We start from the raw sequence: 23,673 nt of genomic DNA, 5'->3' as shown, positions 1-23,673 counted from the left end.
AAGGCACTTTCCGTCTCGGACTCAGTTCCTCTCTAAAATGGAGGAGCTGAACTAAGGGGATCTCCAAGGTTACTTGTAGCTCCAAAAAGGATTCTGAGTAAGCAGTTTCAGAAGGACAGGATGAAGGAGATGTGAGTGTAATAAAGGGCAGACAAGGCCGACTTCAGTACGTTCTTTGTATTAGTGTCACAGTAGTCATGTTTTAGCTTGGGCAAGATCTGTATCAGAAATCTGATTTCTGAGCTGGGTGTAAACTCCTGGGCTTCAGTTTCTACCAGTATCCCTTACGTGGATTGAACTTACCATAACAAACCCACCACCACCACTATTAACTGGCTGTATGGAGGTGTCCAAATTTTTTTAAAATCCTGAGTTTATTACACTTGTTAGTTACTTAGCCATGTAATTTTTAAGTCACTCAATAATCCCTCCATCACTAGACGCCCCACCCTACCTTTCACCACTTGACTTCAGCCTTTATTTCCAATTCATTTCCTGTTACTCCCCTTCACTCATCTGCCTTTCAGCCAAACTGAAACCCAGAGTGGGCAAGGTACCTCATAGCCCATCTCTCACCTCCAGGCCTCTGCATGGGCTGTCTCCTATGCCTGGAATAGTGTTCCCTCTTAAGCTCAGCCTCTTCCCTTCAGTGCCTTTTTTGGGTCCCCCAACTTGTTAGCATCCCCTGCTCCCAGAAATCTGTTGTTTATGGTTTTTTATTTATTTATCTGTGTATATTCTGTTTCTCCCACTCTAAACCTCTTAGAGACAGAGACAGTTTCATTTTTTGTTTTTGTTTCTCTAGTGCCTAGCATGGTGCTCTTCACATGTAGAATTATGGAAAGTCCTGTGATTTTGTCAATAGAGGATTCCCCTAAGCCAGTGACTTAAAAGGTCAAGTCTTGGGAGTTGCTTGAGGCACATTAAGTGACTTGCCCAGAGTCACAGCTTTGCCATTGACTGACTATGTGGGCTTCACTTGAGAGCTCCAAGGTTAGGTTGCAGACATGGGTCTGTGTCAGCAGAGGAAGTTCCTCCTCAGGCCAGAAAGAAAAGATGTACAAGATGACGTTTAGGTTTTGAGCCTGGTGATGTGTTTGATCGAGGCAGGAAAGGTGATGGTGGTAATTTGGGGAAAGATATTGAATTCAGCTGGGGGCTTATTAAGACATTTAGATGTAAGAATCTAGTAAATGGAATTAGGGTATGAGCTGGGGGAGGTGTCTTGAGAGAAAAGAACAAAAGGCTGCAGCTTAAGCTTGGAGCTCACAGATGGGGGGTGGGGGGGCCAGAGAAGAGAGCTCTCCTGCTGAGACCTCCACCGCCACATCATGTTCAGCCCATCATTGGTGACTAAACAAAATCATTAATGTAATGGAATTTTAGAGCTCGGAAATATTACAAAGGATCAGTCCAGGGGTTCTTAACCTGAACTTTTAAAAAATATTTTAAAACTCTAGTCCTGTATAACTATTTTTCTTTATAATCTGATATATTTTGTCTTACACATTTTAAAACATTTTGAGAAAAAGTCCCCAGGCTTCACCCAACTGCCAAAGAGACCCAGAGCTCCAGACCACAGCCTTTGTGTCACAGATAACGAAGAGCAGGCTGTAACTTTGCTGAGGATGCACAGCCCAATAGCTCCCTGGACTCCCAAACTTGTGTCGTTTCCCCCACAAGCCATTGCATGCATTCCTCCTGGAATCCAAGGAAAGCACAAGAAAGCCGGTGGAAACAGCTTCTCTCGGTTTTATTATAGTGGCAGAAGTCTGGGCTCAGGCTCCTTCTGGAGGCCGTGGCATGTTGGCCAGAGGACCACAGGGGACGTTCTTTCTGAAGAATGGCTTGGACTCGATGATCGCTGAAGTCTGTTTCAAGCTGGGAATTCTGTGATTTGGTGAATGCAAAGTGTTGTTCATTAAATAACATACTTAGGCACTGGGGTGTCACCGCTGGGGCCAGGAAGGCCAGAGTTCCACAGTGGCCTCGATCACTAGCTGTATGGCCCTTCACCTCAGTCTGCCTCAGTCCTCTCAATTGTAACGTGGGAATAATTAGAGCCTCCCCCGCCCAGGGCTCTGAGGATCAAATGAGGTCAAATGTGTAAAGTGCTTTGAGCCCGGGGCCTGGCACATAGTAGGGGCTTAATAAATGTTTATTTCCCTGTGCTTCAAAACAAGTATACTGTGGTTTTAAACTGCTTCTTTACATTCCTAATTGGAGCTCTTGCTCTTACAGAGCATTTGGGGGCTTGAAATGCAACAGTGCTGCCCCCCAACGCAGACCAGGTCTGAGGGTTTAGAATAACCTTCCCTTAGAAGAAAATGGACTTGGAGGTTTTTGAGAGCAGAATGGAAACGAAGCCCGTTTTGGCATACCTACAGAGTTGTCGCATGTAATTACTTCTCATGCAAGCTCCCATCATTCTTGGCTGCTATCGCTCAGGGAGGCCATTATCCGAGGCTCTTTCCTAAAGCGGCCTGCCCTTATGTTCACAGCTCCCCAGTGCTTCCTGATCCCAGGCTGCAGCCAGAGACAAAGTGTCCTGCTCTGGCCCTCCCTTCCTCTTTGGAGAAAGAAAGCACCTTCTCTTCTCTTCTGTCCCCAGATAATTAGCACTAGTTTCACAGTTTTCTCATAGCATGCCTATTGGCGTTACCTCCAGCGTCAGGACCCAGCAGAACAGTTCAGGAAACACTGTAGTACAGTAATCATATTGTACCACGGGTAGGGGGCGACTTCCTTCCTGTTTTATTCTTGTCTTTGTCGTACAACATTTTCTATCCTGAATGTTCAGTAGGGCCTTTTTGATTGTTTCTTATTGTTAATGGATACTGGAGACATAGAAATGGACATCTTGGATAAGTCTTTTCAAATAAAACATTTCGCAGTCCTGTTTCTGTCTCTATGTAAGAGGAGAAAGTATAGGCTGGAAGGCCAGGTCTCTTGACTCTGGGTAACCAGATGACACAGAATCACATTCACTGGGCCTCTGCCTGTTTGCATGAGGAGAAGCTGAAAGGCGTCTTCACTGCTGGAGCTGCCATGGAGAGTGAGGTAGCTGTAGTCCAAGAAGTGTGTCAATAGTTGGGGAATCAGGTTTTCTTTGGAAGGAGGAGAATACAGCTGTGGAAATTCGTATTTACATGAAATAATTGAAGAGGAATTTTATATTACATAGAGAGGACTCAGAAGTTGGGACAATCATCTCTTCTAACTATTCAGATTTTGCAAGTGTTTAATATTCTTCACCTTCTGCTAAAGCCCTGCTTCTAGCAAGGAGGCAACCCTGGGTGAGTTTCAAAGACAAGCCAATAGAGTGAGAGCTCTGGTGTGTTCTACCAAGCTGAAAGGCTTTGAATTTCGACCCAGTGATGAACTCTGTATGCCTTTTGTCCAGGAACTAGCCTCGAAAATTCAAAGACGCTCCTGCCCAGCTGGCTGCAGAGAGATGAATTCTTCTGCCATAGCAACTCTCTCAGCCCATCGACAGAATTTCATGTGACCCCTGTTGGTTGAAGAAGTGCCCACAATAATCAGATTATACATCCTTGAGTGTGGAGGGGAAGAGACTAAAAGAAGGGGTCTGGTTAGGAAGCAGTTATCATGGTCTAGGTGAGAGCTAATGAGAGGGGATAGATATGAAAGGTTGGATTTTAATAGGGCTTTGTTGGATGTGGACTTTTAGGGAGAGGAGAGGATCAAAAACGAGAACTCCTGGAAGTAAACCAGTAGGATTTACCTTGGCATTCTGCTATTTCTGGTTTTTTAGTCTCTAGAATGTGAGTCTTCTCACCCCTTGGAATTGAATTTTAGCTCCCCAGCCGGGTAGAAGATTTCTGTGCTCCTGATGCATCAGAAGAGCTGTTTTGCTTTAAGAATAGTTGAGCAGATGACCAAGTGCTTCTGATGCACACATTGAGTGGAGGGAGTCTGACCTTGGTCAACTCTTCCCACTATTGTCAAACACTGTTCAGTTAATATTAATTGTGCAGCTGCCCTGTGCAGTGTGTCATGGTAAGCTTTTCAGGGACAGAATTGTGTTTACATAATGAGATAAAACACACATGAAAAGGCAAGTAACAACGAACAGTACAAAACAGCATATAATTAATGCAAAACAAATACTGGAGACAATAGATGTAAGGAGAACTCAGAAGAGGCTCAGATCACCTTCCTGCTGTGTTTCCACAAGGCTTCCTTCCCAGGGACAGTGATGTTTGAGCTTGGCCCTCAAGCCAATAAATTAAGTTCACCAAATATTATCCAAGCACCTACTACATGCAGTGCACTGAGCCTGCTGCTAGGAACAATTGGCCTCGAGGAGCAAGAATTAGCCACTCAGAGAGAGAGAAGACATAACCCACATAGCTGATAAATTGTATAGAAGCTATTCAGATGGTGACTTGAGGGACTGGAGAAGGGAAGAGTCGCTTCTGGCTGAGGGAGTGGCCCAGCGATAGGAGAATGAGATGAGGTGGAAATGAGCATGGACCAGGCTGGGAATGGCCTGTGTCTAAAAGGCCACAAGCTTGGGAGAAGGCCGGACAAGATTCAGGAGCCATTGTTCCTGGGTGAATAGTCTTGCTTACCCAGAAATAGTCTTGTGAAATAAAACTAGAAAGGGAATTTGGAGGTAGATGATGGAGAGCCTTGATTGCCAGGCTAAGGAGTATGCAATTTATTCAGCAGGCAGAAGGGAGTCATCAAAGGCTCTTGGAGGAGGGAGTGAAGTGAATGACTGTACTGAAATTATTTTGTCAGTAGAATGAAGAACAGATTGGAGAGGGAAAAACTGGAGTCGGAGGGCCCGGAGAAGAGGCTGTTTCCATATTCGAGGGGGGAGAGATCACAGGTGGAACTCACTTGACAACAGATTGCATGTGAAATGGGTGGGAAGAATCAATGGCTGGGGTTTCTGCCTCAGAGATGCCATCAACAGGTGCTTCTCATTAGCAACACAGCATATATTCCAGAAAGTGCCATTATCCACTGCATCTCCTTGGTTATTAATGATGAGAATTCCTTCAGGTGATTATTAACGATTTATATTTCAAAGAGATTTTCAACAAATGTATCAGGATGAATGGAAAAAATTTAAAAGGTAGTAAAGAAAAAGAAATGATCGGTGGTGCCCTGTGGTCCCCTCAGCTTTTGCTCTGAAACATTGAGGACATCGTGCTTTGGGCTGTGATTCGTGGCCCAAGGACTCGAAAGCCAAATGAGCTCCGAGGAATAGGGGGTGATGTGACCCAAGCAATGGGGTTTTGGAAGCTACAGAAAAAGTGAATGATATTCAGAGAATATGCTGAGCACCTCATTATTTCGATTTGGAGTTACTGGGATGTTAGTACAGACCTTAATTTTGGGGGGATGACAAAAAAGCTACTGTGAAGTCAATACTACTTTTAAATAAAATGCCTTTCAATGAATTTAGATTTTGTAAATCATAGCACTTACATAAATCTGAAAAAATAGTAATACTCTATATGTGAGAGGTTTATTCAGTCACAGAATTGTGCTTATTTCTGTATTTGTGTGGAGATCCCCGCAGGGAATGACTGAACTCATTTATTTGTATTTAAATCATGGTTTTTGTGTTCTCCTTTTAACTTAAAAAGAAGCTGAGTTGAACTTTTTTTTTGTTTCCTTAAAGAATTTTCTATTTTTCTCACCAGGAAGAGAACACCCTCATTACAAAAAGGATGCCTGCCCCCCATCCTTCACCCCACCTTAGTAAACTCTCACCAGCCCCCTCCTAGCTCTAGGTAACTAGAAGGCCCTCAGTTTGTCACTTACAGGTTTTTCCACCCTCACCCCTTCCTGTCTTTCCAGTCCTTGGAGATGTCACTCTCCTCTACAGCTTTGGTGACCTAGCTTGTTGTTATGTAATACAAGGAAAATTAGGAACCCCTGAGAAACCCCTAGCTACTGACAAGCACCCCCAGAAAGAATGGACTCAGATATCTTTGGCATTTAGCAAACCCCCTGGGACTCCATGACTCCACCAAGGAATCTCAATAGATAGGACCATCCCACTGAAGGATAACCTGGCAGATCCTTTCTAGCAGATATCCCTGGGGCTCCGTGACTTCACCAAGGAATGTAAATGAGATTATCCCACTAGTACGATAACCTGACTGAATCTTTTGATCAGCCAGGACCTTTGTTCCTGTTCCCCCCCACTCTGTACCCCCATATCCTATATAAGCCAAGCCATCACCCCAACATATTTGCCATTGATTTGTGGTGCCGTACCCCAATGGCCGCCAGCTAATAAATTCTCCACTTAAAACTTATACTCTGTGGTGTGTCTCGCTCGCTTCTGGTACAACAGTTAGGCTCACTGCTCCTTCTCCCGTCTCCAGGCTTTTGCACTGGCTGTGTCCCATGCCTGGAATGCACTCTTTTCTCACCTGCCTCTTAGAAACCCTTGTTTCCTTCCAAGCTCAGCTCAAGGCCCTATTTCTACATGAAATCTTTCCTGCCCCTTGCCCAGCTCTCCCTCCTCAAAGTACCTTGAATTTATTCTGTATCTCATCCCTGGGTGCACCTCATCTCATCATTTTGAGTGTAATGTTGTTAAGGGAGGGTGCATTCTATTAGGTCTTTGTGTCCTAACCCTTGGCCTAGAGATTGGCTTACAGTGGGTGGCTGATAAAGTACTTGAGGATCACTTGTGTTTGCAGACTCCTAGAATCTTCGTTTCCTTTTCCTGGCTACCAAGAAGTCTCCTTGAGAGAACAGAAGCCCCGTCTCTGCTAGAGGGCACATGTTCCTCATCAGCTGTGCCATTGGCCTGCACCCTTCAGCGGCTGTGCTTTGTAATGCAGCCTGGGGATCACCCAAGGCCCAGCAGCCTTCCCAGAAGGTTTCTCAGGGATAGTCGCATTCAGCTTTCTCACCTCTTTTCCCTCAAGGATGTGGTGATCCTTATGTCCTGCACCGCGCCATCATCTCTCCTCTTCTCCTAGTGCAGCTTATTTCCTGCTTCTGTATTTAAGCTTCTCCTTCCTCTCTTCAAGCCTTTTACCTCCTTGACCAGACTGCATCTCCTGAAGCAGAGTCAAGCCGTGGATTCTGTTTGGAAAGCTCTTACTGGCTCATGCCAGTGCTCCTCTCCACGCCACTTTTAACCCTGATGCATCCTATGAGCTATTGATTTTACTCTTGATTTATTATTACTATTATTTTAAATAATACATTGGTTTTGACAATGGAAAGTTGTAGTTTTTCGGGGCTACTGCATCCCAAATGAGAGCCTCCCTGGAAAAGTCTCATCTTCTGTAGGGAGAGGAACTTCAGGAAAGGCGAAGGAAGCTTTTAACTTCAATTAACTACAGTAGGACTTTGCTGACCACAGAGGTAGCATTTCTAAATAGTCTTCCGGCCCTCCCTCCCTCCCATCCTCACCTGACCTAATCCTCCATGGATTGAAGGTCACTTGACCTTTTAAGTCTTAAACCCAGGTTTCTTTTCTTGCTAGAAATCACGGTGGTAGAACCATAAAGAAAAACAGTACGACTATACCATTGAAACAGGTGTAGAAAATTCTTGCCTCTCACTTGCATCATCCCCAATCCAATATTTTTCATTCTCTGAGGACTAGTCATCTCGATCATTTTATGCTCTTCACTCTGTTAATTTCTATAGCACAGTTCCTGGCACATGGTAAGCACTCAGTAAATGTTGGCATTTTTATTGTTTCCCCTTTGTCATGTGTCAGAATTGACATTTTTAGCCTTCTGAAGTTTACTTCCATGTTACTGTCGCGCTCTTGTGCCCTTGGAGCTGCCACACAGAGCCCTGGCCTTCTGATTTCCTGACATGGGGGGCTTGTTTCACTGACTATTCCGTGCCTCAGTCTGGATTTTGAGGGAAGCTACTCTAAAGGTCTTCTAATCCAGGGGTGTCAAACTCAGATAGGAAAACATGCCTTTCTGCTATGTATTGATTTAATCAGTTACCGTTAACATCATCTACGTTCTGGTGTGTTTTTATTTGTTAAACATTTCTCAATTACTTTGCAATCTGGTTCAGCCAGGGGCCACAAGTCTGACATCTCTGGTCTAATTCAAGCCCCTAATTTTGATAGATGAGGAAATAGGATGAGAGAAGGAACATGATCTGCCCAAGGTCACAGAGATTCCATTCAAACCCAGGTTCCCTAACTCCAAGCATTCTTTTAAAAAATTTTTTATTAGTTTATTTATTTATTTTTAGTTTTCAACATTTACTTCCATAAGTTTTAAAGTTTCTCCCCCTTCCCTCCCTCCCTCCCCAAGATGGCATGCAATCCGATATGGGCTTTAGACATACATTACTATTAAACATATTTGCACATTAGTCATCTTATATAGAAGATTATAATACATGGGAGAAACCATGAGAAAGAAAAAAAACAAAACAAAAAAAGAAAATAGTCTTCTTTGCTCTGCATTCGACTCCATAGCCCTTTATCTGGATGTGGATGGCATTTTCCATCACAAGTCCTTTGGAATTGTTTTAGGTCCTTCCAAGCATTCTTTTTATGGAGGATGCCACATTCCCAATTCACATTGAACAAACCCTACACTAAACAAAGTAGTTCAGGTCCTCATTACTTCTTGCCTTGCCTGTAATAAACAGCATTCCAGTCGGCTTCTGTGCCATCTTTCCCCTCTCAAGAGTATTTTCTACATAGTGGCAAAAAGAATCTTCCTAAGGCTCAGGTTTGACCAGGCCATTCCCCCAATCAGTCCCTGTTGCTTCTATGATAAAATACCCCTCAGCCTGGCCTCAGTCTTCCCAGTGAAGAATGCTAAGCCATCTTCATATAAGTCATCTTCTGTAAGTGTTGGGAAAGAAAGGAAAGGAAAAGCTTTGGAAGAGACTCTGTGGAAATGAGACAGGGAGTCAAGGGGAGAGGAGCAGCAAAAGCTTGGCTGCAGGTGTCTAGTATCAGTTTGTCCCAATCAGCTCTGGAACAGCCCTGGGAGACTGATGGGTAGCCCTTACCCAGAGGTGAAGATCTGTAGAATGGCAGGTTTGGACAGAAGTGATCTCAGGGTAATTGTCAGCAAAGTGTTCAAGCGGCTGCCCGTCTGTGCTGAGTGCAGCAAGACAAATGAAGCCATAATAGAGGAAATGGAGTGGGAGAGCGTGACTAGGTCACAACTGCAGAGAATGGCATTCATGTGAGTCAGGGGGAGGTGGGGAGATCTAGGTGGTCTTGGGTATAGAGTGCCTTCTCCAAGTTCCAGATCTCAAAGAGTGTGCATTTCATAGAGATGTGTGATCTGTGCTATCAGTCATATTGGTGTGTGGTTGAACTGAAGGGAAAAGGAGGTTATTGGAGTTGAGATTAAGGAATGAAAAGGTCATATTGTCAGAGGGCTCATCCCCAATGATGATGGCAGGGGTAGAGAGGAAGAGCATGGATTTGAATCCATTGAGAAAGTAAGGAGAGACTCCGAAAAGTCAGTAGATGACTGTGACAAGCATTGGGAGGGGACAGTGTAGATGAATTTCGTGGAACTCAAAAGATGGTACTGGGATGATAGTGGGAAGCAAAAGCAATGTCCAGTTCTACTCCTGGCCCTGTGAGTTTGAAGGAATGAAAGAGCTGGACTCCATAGAGGGGGTTGGAGAGGATTCTTAGGCTCGTCAGGTGTAGGCATTGATCTGAGAAGTCATTTAGCCCAAACTCTGTATTTTGCCATTGAGGAAACTGAAAGTTAAAGAAATTAAGTAGCTTCTTCTAGGTCCCAAAGGTGGCAGAGCTTGGATTTAAACTAGAGGCCTATGTCTAATACTCCTTCCACTCTATGGCAGTGTTCTCTTGGGGGAAGTTAAATTTTGCATTGACATTGAAAATATTTACAATGTTTAAGGATTAAGAAGATTTTGTTGTCAACAGTGGAGATTCCAGAGGGCTCTGGGAAATGGGTGAACCAGATAGGCATGGGCTTGGGGAGAAGTGACACTGATGAGGATAAAATTGAAGGGCCTTTGCCTTAGTGGTGTCTAGAAGCTTCAGAGACATACCTGAAAATCTGAAGATCTCTGAAGTCATTTCAGTTCTCTTAACAGGCTGTGAGATTAGGGTGTTGGGAAGCAAAAGCTGCATATTTTAAACAGTCCTCTCTCTCGTTGCATGATAAAGAAATCTTCAGTCATCCAAAGAGAAGTTTACTTTACTCTTTTCCGTTGCCATCTATAACATTCTCTGATTCAGTAGTCAGGATAAGTCTCAGACCCTAGGCTCTTCTTCCAGACAAGAAGTCAGTTAGAATAGTGTCTTAAGGAGGCTTGCAATCCAGCTGTTGTCACTTTGTGTAGTATGCCCCACAAAGACTTTTTCTAGTATTTGTTATCCTTCAGAGATGCCATCAGGCAGCCATGCCTGCAAGTTTAGAAGGATTTTTTTCAAGTAAATTTAAGAAAATTTGATCTCACCCATGTGTGTGGGGAGATTGACTTTCCCAGTTGTCTAGAAAGAGTAGGGAAAAACAGTAAGTTGTAGTTTCTAAAATCCTGGTGATGCAAGTCCAAAATGTGAGATTGAATCATGCTTGAGAGAAAGCAGAATTTGTATTTCAAGTTTGTTCTCCTTTTCGTGAGAGAGGGAAGGTTTCTGTCTGTACAGTAAGTCTCAGGAAAGACTCTTCCATGGCAAGCCATTGTGTTCTGTGGAAATTGTCACTTATAAATGGAATCGAAACACTACCTGGGCTGTGGAAATAGAAAGCACCATCTCTTGGGGAAGCTGGTTACTAGGGTAGAAGTGATGGAAGCTTTGGGGGAAGTGATTGCCCTCTCCTAGAGTTTGTGAGGAGAGGAAAGCCAGGCATGGGCTGATATTTTCCCTAAATTTGGGGAAAATAGACTTCAGAGGGGGTAAGAAGGAGGAAGGGTAGAACCCTACGGACTAAAATCCTAGGGAGAAATCATTCCAGGAACAATGGGGAACGTCAAGAATAAAATTATCAAGACACAAAGGGAAACATGAGAGTTGTCTGAAGAGACCTATGAGGATGCATAAGGAGCGCATTAACATTCAGGTTGTTTGGTTTCACGTTTTTAAGAAATGTGCAGAAGATGCAAATGAGGCCCAATAACAAGGTGAACACTGGAGCAAAGCACAGCTGTGTACAAATGAGGTCCAGAATGAAACCAGGCTGGTGAAGGAAGCTGAGGATGGCAGGGCATCTATACAGAGAGAACAAGGAGGCTCAAAGGGACCACACTCTGGATGGTGTGGACAGGACAACGTTAACTGGAAATAGAGAAAACAAAGGCATTGCTTCTTCTTTTGTTTTTGTCTTCGTTGTCAAGGAGAATGATCTGTGCCCTGGAAAGGCCAGAATAAAAATGGCCAACAGGGAATTGAGACCCAAGCTAAGGAGGGAGATGGTAAGAGAGCACCTATTTACCTCTAATGAATTCATGTCACCTGGCCTAGATGAGCTCTGTCCTTGGCTACTAAAAGAACAGGCAGCGAGGAAAACCGTAGAGGCAGTGTAGGCCTGGGCAGGCGTGAATGTTGTCCCAATTTTCAGTACAGGGAAGAGAAGAGAATCTGCAAGTTCTAGGCCAGTGAGCTTCATTACCCAGGGAATAGTCTAGAATGGATTATTGAAGATAGGCTCAATGAGTATCTAAAAGAGTGAAGTCACACCAGAATAGCCTCTCTCCTAGAGTTTGTGAGGAGAGGAAAGCCAGGCATGGGCTGATATTTTCCCTAAATTTGGGGAAAATAGACTTCTCTCTTGGTAGGAGAGATCAGGGGAGTGGCATACATATTTAGAGTATCTGATCCGATTCCTGTGGAAGAGGTGGAAAGGGATGACTGATGACCATACAAATAAATGGATATGGAACTGCTTGAGCAGCCACATTGAAAGAATAATTATTTGCCGTCATCTCCAGTGGAGTCCCTCAGGGATCCGTTCTTGGCCTTGTGCCTGTTACCATTTTTATCAATGGCTTGAATAAAGATACAGATGGCATGCCTATCAAATTTATAGATGACACAGACCAGGGAGTGGTAGTTAACACTTCAGATGACAGAGTTGTGATCCAAAGAGAAAAAAAATCTTGATAGACTAGAGTACCAGGCTGAATTTAATAAGTGAAGTTCACTAGAAATAAATGCCAAGCCTTACACTTGAGTTCCAAGAATTAATACAAATAGAGGATGAAAGAGGCACTATTAGACACAGTTTGTCTGAAAAAAACCTTTGGGTCTTAGTGATCTACAAACTCGGTGACTCACTGTGATGTGGCTAAGGTAATGAGCTACATGGAGAAGCACAGCTTCCAGGAATAAAGAGATGATAATAGTGCTGTCCTCTCTTCCTCTCTTTTAGTCAGACTTCTACCGGAGTAAACTTCAGAATGTCATTGATAAGCTGGGGGAGTGGGGGGTGGAGCCTGCAGCCTCAAGGCTACATGTGGTCTTCTAGGTCCTCAGCTGACTGAGTCCAAGTTTTACAGAACAAATCCTTTTAGCAAGGGGATTTGTTCTTTGCAGTTTGGATTCAGTCAAAGGGCCACACTTGAGGACCTAGAGGACTACATGTGGCCTTGAGGCGGAAGATTCCCAACCCCTGAACCAAACACTATCTAGAGGAATGCAAACAAGATAGTGGAAAACCCTGAGATCATATCATGATGATTGGTTGAAGAAATGGGGAGTATTTAATTTGGAGAAGTGAAGCTTCAGGGACAGGTATTTGAAGGGCAGTCATGGAGAACGAGGATCAGACTCATTTCTGTTCTCTTTTGAAGCAAGGGCAGTGATAGAAGCTGCAGAGAAATGAATTTAAGTTCGATGTCAGAAAACTCATTTAAACAAGTCCAGCTGTCCTCCAATGAAATGGGGTGCCTAGAATGGTTCTCACAGGCCTCCAAGCAGAGAGTGAAGGAATCCTTGTCTGTGGGGATTTCTTTCTGACGTAGGTTAAGCTGGATGGCCACTGAAGGCCCCTTGAACTCTAAAGTCCTGTGACTCTGTGATAAAAGAGCACCTGGCCTGCCCTCAATGAGTTCAGGTCCCCTGGGTGAATTCCTAGTTCAGGGTGCTGAAAGAACTTGGGGGTGTAATTGGTGAGCAGCAGCTCTTGGTAAGCAAGAGAGGGGCGCTGGAGAATAGCCATGATGTACTTGATAACATGGGCAACTGTCCTGATCTCCAGAAGGTGGAAGAAGACAGATTCTGTTGGTTGAATTGAAGTGGATAGGCTGATAAGTTTGATATTAATGCCAGCAAGAATTCAAGAACAGATTTTTCAGTGGAACGCCTGGAAGTGGAAACTACAGTCACCATGACAGTGCATGAATTCATTGAGATCCAGTGAGCCCTGGTTAATCCCAGCTCTGCCAAATGTAATGCTCCAAGTAATTCCCTAGGCATATTATGTTTAAGTTTTAGCAAGACATTTGACACATCCTCCATAATACCTGTTTGTGGGTAAGCTGGAGATCCGTGGGCTAGATTCCAACACAAATTAGTTAGATTCAGAACTGGCTGAATTAGCTAGACCCAAAGAGGGCTAATTAATGATCTGCATCGGCCTGGCTGATGATCTGTATTACTTTGGAAAAGTAGTATAGTGGAACATGTACTAGGTATAGTATGTGGGCCTTCCTCTGAGGACTCTAAGCTCTCCCTAACTCTGCTTCTCCAACATCTTCTGCCTTAGCTTGGCCTTGGCTGGGTGTACTTCCCATGTTTGCCATGGCGTTCTGACTTAGCGGTGACATTCCCTGACTTAGATTTCATGTTGCCCTTCTGGATGACAGCCTCTTTCTCTAACTCTCCTGGCTTAACTGTTCCTTTGTACTTCTGACCTCTGTTTCTCATCTGTCCTGGTTGTGACTGCCCATGAAAAAGCTATTTGTGACTCTCAGCTGTTAACCCTTAACTGACAACAGCCTTGTGACTAGATAGGACAATGTGAACAGAGAGTAAGGACCCTGCCATAGTGTTCCTGTTTCAGACCATATTCGTTTTTGTCAGTGGCTTGAATAAAGACATAGATGGCAGGCTTCTTAACTTAGCAAGTGAAGAAAGCTGGGAAGGATAGCCAATACACTGGACAAGAATGGGGCTTCAAGAAAAGATATTCAGTTCAATTCAGTAAACATTTAAGCTCTTACTATGAGCAGAGGTACAGTAGAGAGGTTACTATCCTCTTAAAGAACTCATCAAAGATGGGAGAGGTGACCCTCTTTTATTTTATAAAGCCACATGGCTACTACTTACTTCTGCTGAGACAGCTTAGTAGAAGCAGCAAGGTGTACCCAGAAGGGGGCCTGGGAGGCTCCATGGGCCAGGCGGGTCAGACCATTGCCACCATCTTGACCAGCAACTCCACTCGTACAGTGCCATCCACATCACTCTACCTGCTTCTCGCATGGGCCTAATGCCTGTTATTGAGGGGAGTAATCTCTATGGAAAACAGACCTGCAGTCCTTATCACCATCAACACTAACTGCCTCCATGGGCAGGCAAGCCCAAGAGCCCTAGAATAGCAGTGTCTCCCTGACCGTGGACCCTGTTGTCAGCCTAGATCCTACAGCCATTGTTCAGTATGTCAACCCCAGTGGAGAAGGGGCTGGCCACCCAGAATCACCTGGGAGGAGATATGGGTAGCGGCCACCACTCAAGCACTCCTCTCCTCAGACCGAGATGGAGAGAAGCCAGAACCTGAGTTTACCCCCCAGACCACTAGCCTGCCTTTGGCACAGTCTTCCATCCAGGGAATCCACCCTGATGGAGACTGAAGCTGCTTCTTCAGGACCGGTAGCCCTCCCCAATCACTGAAGGCTTGGGAAAGGAGGATATTGCCACAATATCTTGTCCAGTGACTTAGTATCAGAAATGGGACAAGGCAGCTAGGTGGCATGGTGGATAGAGTGCAGGACTTGGGGTGAGGAAGACCCTGAATCCAGATCCTGCTTTAGGCACTTCTTAGCCTGTGTGACCCAGACAAGTCACTTCACCTCTTTGGGCCTCAGTAAAATGGGGATAATAATAGTCCCTCCCTCCCTCCCACATTGTTGTGGGGATCCAATGAGATAACACCTGAAGAGCTCTGTAGCTGGTGCTATGATGTCATCAGTGGACATGACAGTAAGAAAGATCCATTACCATCTGCTATGTGTTATCTCCCCCTGCTACTGTGAGCTCCCTGAAAGTCAGTCAGTAAACATTTATTGAGTGCCTACTATGTGCCAGGCACTGTGCTACTCACAGGGGATCCACAGAGAGGCATGGCAGCCCCTGCTCTCAAGGAACTCAGGCATGTCTAAAGGACAGTTGGAGGTGCAAAGCTGGAGGACAGGAGAAAGATTAGGGCTGGACAAGCAGAACCAAGAGTTTAACCCGGGAGCTGCTGAGATGACCAAGTGAAGTCAGTGATATAGAGAAAGCAGGGCAGAGCCTTGGGAGCCGCACCCCCCCCCCCAGATTAGCAGGTGTGACTCAAATGGAAATCTTCAAAGGAGAAAGAAGAGGAGTCAGAAAGGTGGGAATAAGGGAGCATCTTGGAGACCTAGGGAGAAGAGGGGGATTGACAGCATCCAAGACCTCAGAGAAGTCAAGAATGAGAACTAAACTGAGGCCTTTGCCAGTGAGTCGGTGGTTGAGATCACTGGTAACTTTGGAGAGAGCCTAACGATGAGATCGAAAGTCAGACTGCAAAGAATTAAGAGTGGGAGGAAAGGAAGTGGAAGCACCTGCTGTGGATGGCCTTCTGTCCTTGAGAAAACTCCTGGTCTTAGCCAGAAAAGAGAGGAAAGGTGTAGAACTACAGCTGTGGGAATGGATGGCTCAAGTAGGGGTTCTGAGGAGAGGGGGAGACATGAGCATCTTTGTAGGCAGTAGGGAAGCAGCCAGTAGCAGGAGGAGATGGAAGACTAGTAGGAGGTTTGGGATGAGACAGCTCCACAGTCTACTGGAGGAGAAGGAATGGAGAGCAAAGACAAGCTTGCTCTTCTGTTTTTATCTTCAGGGCTTAACACAGTGTTTTGCACATCTTAAGCTTCTAATTAATTGTTTTTCATTCATTCATGAATGTTACTGCCAGAAGGAACCTTTAAAGCATTGGTAGATTACAGTCTTAGGCAAGAAACTGAAGATCTTCTGGGCACAGGTGATGGTTCCATTACTGCTGCCCATCAGAGGCAGAGAATTCAAAAGAGAATGACAGATTTGGGGATCACAGGGCTGGTAGTTAAGAAGATAGTATTGAAAAATGAGTGTTTTATTTCTCAACTTTGGTATAAAATATAGGAGTGACAGGCTCCTGGCCAGGAATGAAGTACTTAATAGATACATTTGCCTAGAGTCTTGCAAAGGACTTTAGATAGGAAAAGAAAGGGAGAAAATTGTCATGTCCATCCACTTAAATAAAGTATAGGGTGAAGAATAAAAATAGACCCCTAGCAATTTGCAGAAGGGATCTAACTACAAATCCTGTGACTTTAGATGTGTATACACAAATTAACAGAGTATATGCAACAAGTAGTCCCAAGCAAGATGAATTAGAGACTGTAATGCAAGCCAGTAACTTTGGCTTCCTCTGGTATCAGGATGAGACCCATGAGTGTGCCTCTGGGAAGGAGCTTACATTCCATAGGGAAGATACCATGTACACCCATGTTTACAAAGTGTATACAAAATAAACACAAGGTGCTTTAAGGGTTGACCAGTGACTTTCTGGGTGTAAGGAGCGCTCAGGGCAGACTTCCTTCCGTTTATGTAGATCAGCACCTTCAACATGCCCTGACCTAGAGCACCAAGAGATTCGTGACTTTCCAGTGTGGGTCAGCAGTGGGTTTTGAACCCAGCAGGCCACTGCATCACACTGCCAGAATAAATAAAAAATAAATAAAGGAGTTTGTTTCGGTTTGGTTTTTGAAGCAAAGCACTAGCAGCCGGGTGGTTCAGGAAAGAGGAGAAGGGAACAAATATTTATTAAGACCAACTATGTGCCAAGCACTGTGCTAAGCCCTTTAGAAAGGCTTCATATGGAAGGTGGAGGCTGAGGTGTGAAGCTTTGTAGATGAGGTGGATCTATGACTAATCAGTCATGAAGAACTGAATGAGCATGTCCTGGTTAGGAAGGGCTCCCCATGAACTGGAGGGGTGGAGTGTGAAAATGTGTGTATAAATTAGAGATGAGCCGGTGAAGACACTAATAGCAGTGAACCCATGGTGGGGAGTGGAGAGTTGGATAAACAGGACTGGATCAGTTGAATGATGCCATTGAATGTCAGGACAGCATTTGATTTAGTACAGTTAAGCTTCTGGTGACAAGTTAACCAGCTAGAAATATCAGAAAGAGAATGATGCCAAGGAGCTAGAAAAGTTCTCAGAGACCTGAGAATGGCTGCCAGGTCAGAGGGCACGATTGTTAGCTGCCTCCCACTAAAGGTACAAGGCAGGCGGTCAGCAGAGGGAGTGATGGCCCCTCAGACGGTCCCGTGCCTGCCTTCTCTGTCTTCAGAGCAGTCATGGAGATGTCAGGGCCTCAGATCCCACTGCTGTGGCCCCAGAACAGTTGGAGGCATCTCTCACCAGGACATACGCATTTATTCCTGTAGGCCAAGTACACATCAAGAGACCTTCCTGACCCCCAGGTTCACCACTCTGTCCTGGCTGGTGCCCGAGATCACCTCCAGAGACAGCTTGAAGCCCTTTGCTGTTTGCAGGGGAAATCCTGCCTGGGGGAGCTCAGTGTCTGAGACCATGATTAGGGAGGAAGCAAAGGGAATAAGCATTAAGCACCTGCTGTGTGCTCCTGGTACCCATCCAAAGGTCACAGCCCTGACTGTCAACAAGACATTACTGCTGCATGTCTGCATCTCCACCAGCAGTTTGAATATCCACACATTCCTCCTTCATTGCTCCTCATTTAAAGATGCACTAAGGTCATATCATGAGAGAAAAAACCAGGAGTGCAGTTGTTATATGGGAGATTTAAAAGAAAGTCGGTGTGCCAGACTCTGAGCAATTTCAGGGTCAACGTCCCTGAATTCAGGAATTTAACGTAGGCATGGAGTGGTGTCTCTATGGTGCTTTAGAATGGCCGACTCCTCAGCATGTGGGAGTAGGCGAGCCAGACCAGGTTTGCCACCTCAGATGCTGAAGTCATCACCTCACCTGCTAGTATCCTCAGCGTGATCCAAAGAGCCTTTTGGAACCTGGCGTGTAAATGTTGGTGTTGTATATCAACGTCAGGTCAAGTTCTAAAGAGAGGAGTTCTTGGCCTGGGGTCTGTGAACTTGCTCTTCTAATTCTTTTGAACTGTTTTCAGTATCACTGGCTTTCTTTGTAATCATATGCATTTTATGCACTTAAAAACATGCCTTACTCTGAGAAGGAATCCATCGCTGCCCCAGACTATCCAAAGGCCCCATGGCACCAAGAAGGTCAAGGCTCCCTGGATGTCCTTCACACACAGCTGAGGGCTTTCTGATGTCTCAGTGCCAAGGAGGGAGTATGGTTGGGCCCAGACCTACTCATGGTGTGAAGTATATTCGCATAAAGACTAATGTAAGGAGGAAAGCACTCTGCAGAAGAGACGGTCTCCTCCGGGCTCTTGCCCAGTAAGCAGTGAGAAGGGTGGCCATGGTTCAGTGTGGGGTTATGCAACCGCAGCCAGAGGATGACACACGTGTTACACAACCTCATGGGGCACTCGCTGCTTTGGCCATCCTTTTACACTTCTCATGAACTTACTATCGCCTCACCACAGCAGCTCTTCCAGACCTCTTCATCCTTCCCCACACCTTTCATTGCTCTCACTTTCCCCACCCTCCCAGCTGAGAAACTTGCCTCATATTTCACTGAAAACATGGAAGTCACTCACTGTGAGCTCCTTCAGGAGTTCTCCTGCCTCAGGTGATGCTGGTGTGTCCTCATCTATAAAATGAAGACCACAACGAGAACCCCCAACTCACAGGAGAGAACTAGCTATCGATGGCCCTCGGTTATCTCACCTCCATTTACTGAGAACTCATCCAGTGGTGTTTATGACGCCTGTGACATCGAGGCTGCACGGGTCCCTCCACCCCCATGTATGTCTTCTCAGAAAAGAGCGTTTGTAGGCAGATGGTATATGGAACAGTGGCCGCAGGAAGGCTTCTGGGGGGCAGAGACCCCTTCTCAGCAGTGAGATAAGGATCCTCTAAGTTGCTGGTTCAAGGTTTTCATCACTGGGGGTACTATATCTCCTGTTTCAGATCACACATTCTCATCGTGTACAAATTCACCCCATCTTTTCCCAAAAACTTCCTTCCCACCCACCCTAGGATCTGATAGGTCTCCACCTCCCCTCCCAGCCATCTCCAGACGATGCTGTCCTTCCTGTACTCCTCCCCAGCCCAACCTTTCTAGCTCCCATTTGTGTGCTTGCTGTCTTCCCCCATTAGAATGTTAACTTCTTGAGGGCAGGAAGTGTCTTACTTGTATCTTAGCACTTAGTATTTGCACATGGTATACTCATATTAAGTGCTCTCTCTAGTCTCTCTAGGGGATCTGTGCAATTGAGTAAAGGCTCATTCTGGTCTTTTTAATTGCCTGGGAGTGCCTATCCATCTAGGATTTTTTGTTCTTCACTATTCCAATCATACACGTCCTTGCTAATGTCTTTCACACCCCTACTCCTGAGCAAGATGAAATCAATTACTAATAGAAACGCTCAAGAAATACTAGAATCACTTTATGTTACCTGTGGCTGCCTCCCAAGTGTCTACCATTGAACATGACACGGGTCGGGTACACCAGAAGCCCTTTGAATTTTAGGCCAGTGGACAGTACACAAACCCTAGCCAGGATAAGCAATTACTCACACAGGCAGGGGAAGCAAAGTAGGATGCAAGACCTTAAAAGGAAAGAGCTAGACAATACTCCATGACAATCCTTTTAGATTCAGAATGATATTTTCCTACCTTGCATAGTCCGTGGGCCAGCAGGTTTGTTTTGAGGGAAAAACGACCAAAGAAGCCATTTGCACAACACATCCCTGACCAAGATGTTTGCTGCAATATCCCCAGTGAGTGGTTATCCAGTCTTCACTAAAAAAACCAAACCCTCCAGGCATTGGAGACCCTAAAGGCAGCCTATTTTGTGTCCATCTTCCATCACTAGGAAGACTTTTCTCATATGGAGCATCGAAATCTGCCTCTGTGTTCTTTCCCTGGTGCTTCTAGCTCTGCCCTCTGAGGCCAAGTTTATGCTGCTTCCATAGGATTGTCCTTTATCAGCTTGGAGCCACCACTCACATCCCCCCTAAGTCCTCTTTCTTCAGGCTAAACATTTTTCCTTTCTCTTCATGTATAATCTCAAAGCCATCACCATTCTGGTGGTTTTCTGCTGGATTTGCACCAGCTTATCTGTGCCCTTTACTCCTGGTCAGATTTACCCTACAGAATTTTAGGCCTTGAGATCCTACTTATCTTTTCTCTGAACCATTTTTAAAAATCTCTAGTGACTTTGTTTAGTTTCTTCTTCTTCTATCATGAATTCTAGGCTGGGAGTGACCAGGCATTTTTTCTAAAGGTTCCCATCTTTTCTACCTAGTTCATCCTTGCTGTTCAGAATCAGGTCCAGAGCAGGTATTCCTTTACTTACTTCCTCCATCTTTTTGGAGATAGTATTGCTATAAAGGCAAGACAAGAATTTGTTAACTGCTCTGTTTTTGGCAGAGGAAGAACTCCAGAAGAGGCCTAGATACTTGACATTCTCTGTCCCTGGCATCATTGGCAGAGTGTGTCCCAGATGTGTTCCACACATTACTTAAAGTCCCAAGAAAAGATCAGATGTCTTTAGACAACAACATTTTTAAAATTAAATTGTTTTTCAAACAAAATCTAACAACTTACTCTAACAACAAAAATCTTTTTTTTTTTCCTAAACTCCCTCACCACCGGGGAAAAAGAAAAAAACAAAATCCCTGTTAACAAATATGCATGGCCAAGCCAAACCAATTCCCACATTGGCTGTGCCCAGAAAGTTTGTCACATTCTGCATCACCTCTCTGGCAGGGAGCGAGTGGCATGGTTCATTGTCAGGATGGCAGCCTTCTGATAGAGGAGGGCAACTAGGAGGTTAAAGGACCCCAAGCATCTACCATACAGCGTCCCAAAAGTCTTAAGGCAGATTTGAGTACCTGTGCTAAGACTTTTTGGACACCATGTGTAAGGAAAGAGTTGAAAGAACTGAAGAGCCTAAAGAAGAGAAGACTTGGGAGGTTGAGTCTCAGGAATATATTAGCTTGATGTGTGATTATAATGACCCAACTTGGCTCTAAAGAGGAGAAAAGAGAATGTGCCTCCCTTCTTTGCAGACCTGTGACTTGATCAGTGCAGAGAATTCCCTCTACCCACGTTCTCTTCTATAGCCTGTAGTTAAAGGTGCTGGGAGCATTGGGAGGTCAAGTGACTTGCCAACGGTCACACAACCAGTGTGTTTAAGAGGCAGGGCTTGAATAAGGCTGGCCCTCTATCCGCCACATTTTACCTCATCTTATAGCGCTGATTGTATTTTTCATTTAATCATTTTGCTTAGTCCAGAGTTAGTAGCTCCAGAGTTGGCCTCCATAATCAGGAATTGCTTGGTTGGTTTCCCATCACTTTCTAGCAGCCTCTAGATCTGTGGAAGTCTGAGTTCTATTGCTGTCAAACCTATCTCTAGGTTTCAACTACATCATTCAGTTTTTTTTTTCTCTAAAATGTCCTACATAATTGAAACTGCCATCACAGGACCTAATGGGTTGATTAACCAATGGAAAAGTAGCCATTAACAAACTTAACAATCACAGATCCAAACAGCCCAATGGGGGTTCAGTGGTTTGTTTTTCCTTAATCTTCTTCAATCAGAAATTGGATGAACCTTCGGGATGCTGAGACAGGGAAGATCCTTTGGCAGGGAACGGAAGACCTGTCTGTCCCTGGTGTGGAGCATGAAGGTAATTTCAAACTCTGGTGTCAGGGCCAGTGTAACAAATACTAGTTGGGTAAGGTCAGGTTTTCAGGAATCTGAGCTCAGAGCAGGCTTTAGAGTTGGATAGCCTCATAGAAACCTCAACCTTTGGATCTGCCTGTTTCTGAATGGCACCTTCTTCTCTTTCTCCTTCTCCTTGCTCTCTTCTCACTCCCTTCCCATCCTACCTGACACTCAAATAAGCAAACTCTTCCATTTGTTATGGTTGTCCATTGCATTACACATGTTAAAATTCTTACCAAAGTCTGGAAACCAGGAGCTTTTAGCCTCTTCCATAAGGATATGACAGTCAATCAGCAGTTTTTATTTAGTACTTACTATGTGCCCAGAATTGTCCTGAGTGCCGGGAATGCGGAAAAAGGCAAAACTAGTCCCTGCCCTCAAGGAGCTTATGTTCTAGCGGGCTAGGTCTAGGAATGTGGGTGGGAGTGATGACCCTTTGCTATTGTACATCTGGCTCCTTCCCTCCTGGGAAATCCCCAGGAGCCTCAGAAAGGGGCCATTGTAGCAGCTCACTCCCACCAATCTGGCTGGCCTGGAAGATCAGCCTGTATATACTAAGGTGACTTTTTAAAAGGTCCTTGCTTTTTTTTTCCAAGAAGAAGTTGGTGGTGGTAGTGATGTAAATTGGAAGCCCAAGTGATGACAGAGTGAATCCTTAGCCTTCTGTGCGACTTTCCTGTCCAGAACCATCATTTCTTTGGGCACAGTAAATGATCCATCAGCTTAGTGAAAGCGTAGGGATGAAATCCTGATGCCTCATTGACTATGGGGGGGGTGTCAAACAAACTCCTTTCTTTTGGAGGGGCAGATATGCCCAGAGGAGCCCAGCTGATCTGGTCAGATGCCCCACCACGAGGTCATGAGGCTGTGACTCTTAACTTCATTCCATTCCATGTTCCTGTGTTCTTTTCAGCCCGTGTCCCCAAGAAAATCCTCAAATGTAAGGCCGTGTCTCGGGAGTTGAACTTTTCTTCAGCAGAGCAGATGGAAAAATTCCGCTTGGAGCAAAAAGTCTATTTTAAAGGGCAGTGTCTAGAAGGTACTTGGGCATTGGCTGGTTTGAGGGGAAAGGGGGTACCTGGTGAGCCAGAGCAGTTGTTGGGGGGCAGTGGGGACAACAGGAAGAGCCCTGGACCCCGGCACAACTTGTGGCTGCCCTTTTGACATTAAAGCCATTTTCTCTTTCTGGGTCTCAGTTTTCTCTCATGTAAAATGAGGGGCTTGGTCTGGATGACCCCTGCGGTACCGTCTGGCTCCAGGGCCGTGAGCCTGCTTTGGTCTGACAGGGGCTGGGAAGCTCTTTGTGTCAGAGTCCTACACATGGAGCAAGGGAGCCACACCAGAATTAATGAAAGTCCTTGGTGATAGTGTTGGGCGGTTAGGACGTCCTGGCTACTCCTTTCACCTCCTCCCCAAAAGAAACACACACAGACTAGCCTGTAAAGTGCTTTGAGTCTGTCAAGCAAAAAGGACTCTTGACACCACTCATCCTGCTTAGCTTTTCCCTGACATTTGTTACTAATTCAATATTTGATTCTTAATGGTTGAAAAAGGCTCTTTTTGTAGGGTATAATGCACTGTTATTCTACCAAACAGTGTATGTGTGTGTGTAAAACTAGTGAGAGCTGTAATTCCAAGTCCCACCGACTGGGGCCCTCTGCTGTAGATATCAT

General features: G+C 45.0%; 1 protein-coding gene across 3 annotated transcripts in view; it reads left to right on the top strand.

Moving 5' to 3' along the window:
- PDE6D (phosphodiesterase 6D) overlaps positions 1–23,673 on the top strand; it is a 57,657-nt gene that overhangs the window by 32,041 nt on the left and 1,943 nt on the right. For all 3 annotated transcript variants that reach the window (XM_036767466.1, XM_036767468.1, XM_036767467.1), the window contains exons 2-3: positions 21,874–21,962; positions 22,914–23,039. In XM_036767466.1, coding sequence (XP_036623361.1) covers positions 21,874–21,962; positions 22,914–23,039 — 215 coding nt within the window. The remainder of the gene's footprint in view (positions 1–21,873; positions 21,963–22,913; positions 23,040–23,673) is intronic.

This window comes from Trichosurus vulpecula, chromosome 7 (assembly GCF_011100635.1).
Source record: "Trichosurus vulpecula isolate mTriVul1 chromosome 7, mTriVul1.pri, whole genome shotgun sequence".
Taxonomy (NCBI): Eukaryota; Metazoa; Chordata; class Mammalia; order Diprotodontia; family Phalangeridae; genus Trichosurus; species Trichosurus vulpecula.
The sequence above is the reverse complement of the archived record's forward strand: the minus strand, read 5'-3'. Positions and strand labels throughout refer to the sequence as shown.